Source organism: Octopus bimaculoides, chromosome 20 (genome assembly GCF_001194135.2).
Source record: "Octopus bimaculoides isolate UCB-OBI-ISO-001 chromosome 20, ASM119413v2, whole genome shotgun sequence".
Taxonomy (NCBI): Eukaryota; Metazoa; Mollusca; class Cephalopoda; order Octopoda; family Octopodidae; genus Octopus; species Octopus bimaculoides.
This window is the reverse complement of record NC_069000.1, coordinates 13854268-13860529: the sequence shown is the minus strand read 5'-3', so window position 1 is coordinate 13860529 and position 6262 is coordinate 13854268. Positions and strand designations below refer to the sequence as shown.

Genomic DNA, 6262 nt, shown 5'->3' with positions numbered 1-6262 from the left:
GGCACATAAAAGACACCATTTCGAGCGTGGCCGTTTTCGTGCGGGTGACACGTAAAAGCACCCACTACACTCTCTGAGTGGTTGGCGTTAGGAAGGGCATCCAGCTGTAGAAACTCTGCCAAATTAGACTGGAGCCTGGTGTTGCCATCCGGTTTCACCAGTCCTCAGTCAAATCGTCCAACCCATGCTAGCATGGAAAGCGGACTTTAAACAATGATGATGATGATGATGATATGCATGTCTATGTACATTTGTATGTTTTTGATTTTGCAAACTGAGATTCTTTTCTGCCTTGGGTGTGTATTAAAAAATGTGGTCACCCTACATATTAATGACGCAAGAATAGGCCAAGGTAGGCCAAAGAAAACTTGAGATGATATGACATCAGACTTGAAGAGATTACATAGAATGTTTCATTGCAGATACCACCAACCAATTTGAGAATAAAAAAAAAAAAAAAAGAAATTTGAATAATGTTGATAATCTAAAATGATGTTTTATTTACCTTAATATCTTGCAAAACCCCTTGATATTTAGTAACGATGACATTATCAAGGGCTAGAGAAAATTCTACAAATTCTCCATGAACATCAGCCTGCAGTAGGTTTCCATTGTGCATAAGATGTTGAATGACAGAGTAACGTGTAATTGGGATATAGTGTTCTCTAAAAAAGTAAAACAGAATTCATAACAAATTTAAACCAACATTTTTCATTTAGAGCAAATTAAAATGGTAATATTTTAAGAAACAAAAAGAAACTACACTTACATAGCCTCAAATAGATTGTAAGATGGAGAGCTGAAAAAGTTTTCCCCTCTAAAACTAAATGTTGTAAATAACTTTGGCTGAGGAGAGGAGATATAATGAGGTTGAAACACTGAGTATTCCAAAGTCCCCTTACCCTTATGAATCAAGTGTATTATGAACACACATTTACCTCAAAGAAGTTGTTCTCCTGTGATGAAGTGAAATACAATAGTGATTAGCATATACACATCTGATAGCATATACACATCTGATTCTCACCGTTCATTGTGTATATGGTGATTTATTATCAGTTGGCAGATATAAGGATGCATCAGTAAATAAACTATTTGCTGAATGCATAAATAAGAGGCACAAACTCTTGTTAGATTCATTAATCAAGGGTAGCTTTGGCTGAGGTGACACAATGGAGTCAAAACCCAGGGTGTCCTAAAGTCTCCTTATACTTATGAATCAAGTGTGTTATGAAAACACATTTATCTGAAAGGAGAAGTTGTTCCACAATGCCAAACTACAACAGCAGTTAATATATGTGATCATATATATTCTTGCTTACATATTATTATTATTAAGTTAGGATCTCATAAAGTAATGATGAATCCCTGTATCGCCAAAAACAAAACTAACAGTTTATCACTTAGTTTCTTTTAGTTGAATGGGTTGCAGTTGCTCTGTAAATCTTCATTATTTATTTAACACCTTTCTTTTGTAAGGTTTGATGTAAGTATCTGATTGCATCAAAATGAATTATTAATTACTTATGTCCCAAACCACGCCTGATTGGATTCTAGATTAAGATTCCAAACAAATTCATTTTTAATGCAAGAAATATTAGGTACGTTTTGTGTATTTTAGACATCTTTTTTATTTTTCATTTAACTACATAACAGTGCAATATATAATAGATATTTCTTGTTACCTCTGCCAAATATGGACAGCTAGAGCTATGGAAATCAACATTTTATAAGAAATGTCATAGTTTAAAAGTCAGAGATACTGACTTCCAGTCAGCTCTAATTAATTAAATGATTTATTATCATGCATAATGAGGCGGTGAGCTGATAGAATCATTAGCATGTCAGACAAAAAGCTTAGAAGCATTTCTTCCTGCTTTTACTGTTCAGGGTCAAAATTTCAAAAGGTTGACTTTGTTTTTCATCCTTTTGGGAGTTGATAAATTAAGTACCAACTAAATACTGGGGTTAAGGTAATCAGCTTACCCACTTCCTTAAAACTGATGGCCTTATGCTAAAATTTGAAACCATTATCACACATTACTGCATTTCCTGGTTTTAGAATAAGTGACTAATAGTGTTTGTAAGAAGGGCATCTTGCTGTAAAATATTTCTTCAAGAAAACCCCCAATATGTCCCTTCAACTTTCAAAGTTCTGTCATCTACATACTCTCTGCCTTCTTTTTATTAAGAACCTAATTACCTGTAATGTGTTTAGATTGAAAACTTACATGTCTATATGGGTGAAGCCTTAGTGGTAAGAAGTTTGTTTCATAGCCACATAGTTCTAGGTTCAGTCCCATGGTGTGGCACCTTGGGTAAGTGTCTCCAACAATTGCTTTGAGCCAACCAAAATCTTGTGAGTGGATTTGGTGGACAGAAACTGAAAGAAGCCTGTGTATGTGTGTGTGTGTGCGCACATGCATGTGCATATGTGTGTGTGACTTTGTGCTTGTCTTTGTCCTTCGCCACTGCTTGACTATTGATGTTGGTTTGCTTACATGCCCATAACATAGCAACTCAGCAGAAGAGATTAATAAAATAAACATCAGCTTAAGAAAAGTAAGTACTGTTGGTGATTTGTTTGATTAAACACTTCAAGATGGTACCCTAGTATGGTTGCAGCCCATTGAAACAAGTAAAAGACAAATGACAAACTTCTTCAGTTACCCTAAGCCATAACCTCTATTCAAATACAAAGTCTATCTCCAACACTAGTTATGTCATCATGATAGGGCCCTAGAAATATTACTGAAAACTCATTATTAGTTTGTCGTCATCAATCCTTTAGTGACATCACTGTACAAAACTTGTACAGTCACATCACTGTACAGTGGCTACTTTTAAGAAAATTAACCCTAATTTTCTTTCTGTACAAAAAGAAGTATGCTGTTTGGACAATATTTCCCTGGCATTTATGAATCATATATGATACAATCATCAAAGTAACTTGGGATTTATGAAAGGAAAGCTTTATATTATCCAGAAGAGGTAACTAAAAGTTTGAAAAGAAGGACAATGTTGAGTACAAACTTATGAAAATGCTTTGGGCAGACAAAGTGTTAATGTACAATTTTTTTTATGGAGCTGAAACTTCAGATTCATAGAAGAAAAACAGCATGCCTTTCTCACCAGCAATATAAGATTAAATAAAGCGACAGAAACTAGCACTAGCAGCAAAAGAAATGCAAGACTGTGAAAGAAATTCAGAAATGCAATGGGGATTATGTGAATCTAAATTCTGCAAACATAAAAGTGTGAATGTTGATGAAGACAAGTAACAGATATCAATAGATTGTATATTATCCCATCCTATTGTATCTCTGCCAGTCAAAGTATGAGAGAGAACATGATATCGGTGCAGTCATGATTGTGTAGTTAAGAAGCTTATTTTGGAACTACATGGTTTTGGGTGCAGTCCTACTGCATAGCACTTTAGGCAAATGTTTTCCACTATAGCCCTAGATTGACCAATACTTTGTGAGTGAATTTCATAGAAAGAAACTATGTGGAAGCTTGTTGTATATATCATCATCATCTTTTATCGTCTGTAGTCCATGCTGGCATATCCTTCTGGCTTGCCAGCTCCTGTCAAACTGTCCAACCCATGCCAGCATGGAAAACAGACATTAAATGATGCCCACAAAGCGTCAATTGGCCTAGGGCTATAGTAGATATTTACTCAAGGTAACCCAAAACCCCATGGTTGCAAAAGCAAGCTTCCTAGCCACATAGCTATGCCTGTAAACTTTCTAGATTCACTTTCCAGCCTACGTGTTTCTCTGTTGATGTTGACTTACAGATGTTCAAAGTGAGCATCAACTGCATCAAACTCACCGACCTTGTGAAGCAGGGAGGAATGTGTGCAAAGGTCGGGGGCACCTTCTCCTAAATGAATTATGTAAAAAACAAAACGAAAGAATAGAAACAAAGAATGATCAAGTAAGATAAAAAATACCTGTAGCATTCAGATGAAGAACTGGTATCTGTGCAAAAAGATCGTGCAGTGAAGATGCTAGGCAGTGAGAAATTTGTTGAATAAATGTTTCTGGTTGCATGAGCAAATGTGCAACAACTTGAAATAAAAATTGGTTTACTGCAAGCATGGGTGCTAGTCATGACACTGATATTATCTGCCTTGAAAATAAAATAAAAAAATATATATACATATCTAAAATGATGTCTTAAGGGTGAATTTCATTAGAATTCAGATTACTCTGTTATTTATTTACATTGTTTTGAATTAAGCATGCATTATCTTGTGTGTTTTGAGAATGACATTGTAGGGTAAGTGTGAGAGGCTGGTTCTGGCCAGTTCAAACATAAAACAAGTAGAATATCTGAGTCAGTTTAACCCTTTAGAATTCAGATTATTCTATTAAATGTAACACTTAACTATTCACAATGTTTGAATTTATCCTGCATTTTCTTGTAGCCTCAAGATTTTCATTATGTGACTGTATCTTTTTTGGACTAACATTGTAATTGTGAAAGGCTGGATTTGGCTAGTTTGAACATAAAATTGGGAAGAATAATTTGGCTGGATATGGCCAGTTTAAATGCTAAAGGGTTAAATGCTAAAGGGTTAAATAACATCTTTATATTTGAGTAGTATAGTTTGCATGAAGTATTGTCTAATATATATATATATAAATGTCTTCAATTATTATTTTCTTTTTATATAAAACCAAAAGAATGCAAGTTATAAGAAACAATACAAGTTGATAGTTTGCACTTTTACTTTGTATTTCAGCATTTCAGGGTCAGAAGCCCTTCTTCAGGAAATCTTTGATGAAATGGTGTTATGGTGTTGTGAGCTGATTGACCATTTCTTTGACGATTTCCAGAAGAATGGGTCCTAACACAGAAATATTAAAATACAAAGTGAAAGTACAAACCATCAACATGTATTATTTCTTAGAACTTGAATTCTTTTGGTTTAGTAATAAAAAAAATATTACATGGTAAGAAGCTTGCTTCCCAACCACATGCATGGCACCTTGGGCAAGTGTCTTCTACTATTGCCTCAGGTTGACCAAAGCCTTGTGAATGGATTTGGTAGAGGGAAACTGAAAAAGACTGTCAGCATTGGTGTTGGTGCTAGTGCCATGTGAAAAGCACTGATGTTGGTGTCACATAAATAGCAATGGTGCCATGTAAAAAGCACTGGAGCTGGTGCCACGTAAAAAGCATGGGTGATGGTGCCACGTAAAAAGCACCCAGTACACTCTATAAAGTGCTTGACATTAGAAAGAGAATCTAATAGTAGAAACTAAACCAAAATAGACTATGCGACATGGTGCAGCCCTTAGCCTTGCCAGTTCCTGTCAAGCCATCCAACCCATGCCAGCATGAAAAACGGACGTTAAATGATGATGATGATGATTATGATGTGTGTCTTTGTGCCTGTGTTTGACCCCACCACCATTTGACAACCGATGATGGTGTGTTTACGTCCCTGTAACCTAGTGGTTTGGCAAAAAGAGACTGATAGAATCAGTTCCAGGCTTAAAAAAACAAAACAAAAAGAATTTGTACTAGGGTTGATTCATTTGACTAAAAGTTCTTCAAGGCGGTGCCCCAGCATGGCCACAGTCTAATGACTGAAACAAGTGAAAAATAAAAAGTAATTTATGCTTATGTATTTGTTTTGCAAGATTCTTGATGTGAAATCGTGTGTTGAAACATATTGTTATATATGGGGATGGTCATATTCTTTTTTCTTTTCTTTTTTTGTCAAACGACTATACATAGTGTATTCTCGTTCTTCACTTCAGCATTATTATTATTATTATTATTATTTTTATTTTAGAGTCCTTTGTCTGAAATCTTTTGTCACATGTCCTGTGACCTCTTCAACAGTTCTCCATCCCACGTGTCTCCTCCAGTTCTGTTTAATCCATTCTAAATTTCAGACAAAGGACACTAAAATAAGAATAAATGAATATAAAGTGATTGTGGTTATTTGGCAAAAAAAAAACAACCAAAAAAACCCAGAAAAAAAAAATCCTAAAATAGGATCTTTTTGGTTTGACGGGCAAAACAACGGCACTAATTTTATTCAAGGGAAAAGATCCCATGACACCGTTGTTTACATTCCACGGCATTAATTGTTTTCACCTCAATAAACGTCAGTGATTGGTTGAAATTACCGAAATACGACAACTTTTTACATGAAATAACTTCGAATACAAAATTTTTTATCTGTTCTATAATACAAAATATACAAGTATACGAAGTTTGAAAGTGTTTCGGTACCAAA

The 6262-nt window shown here is 35.0% G+C and overlaps 1 protein-coding gene across 3 annotated transcripts in view; it reads right to left on the bottom strand.

Annotated features, from left to right (window-relative positions):
- The window catches only part of LOC106882430 (transmembrane protein 143), a 31055-nt gene that overhangs the window by 10293 nt on the left and 14500 nt on the right, over positions 1-6262 (bottom strand). For 2 of the 3 annotated variants that reach the window (XM_014933108.2, XM_014933106.2), the window contains exons 2-3: positions 3959-4137; positions 506-665 (exon numbers count right to left, since the gene is read on the bottom strand). In XM_014933108.2, the coding sequence (XP_014788594.1) occupies positions 506-665; positions 3959-4119 (321 nt within the window). In that variant the 5' untranslated portion in view covers positions 4120-4137. The remainder of the gene's footprint in view (positions 1-505; positions 666-3958; positions 4138-6262) is intronic. The other variant, XM_014933107.2, reaches the window with a different exon arrangement.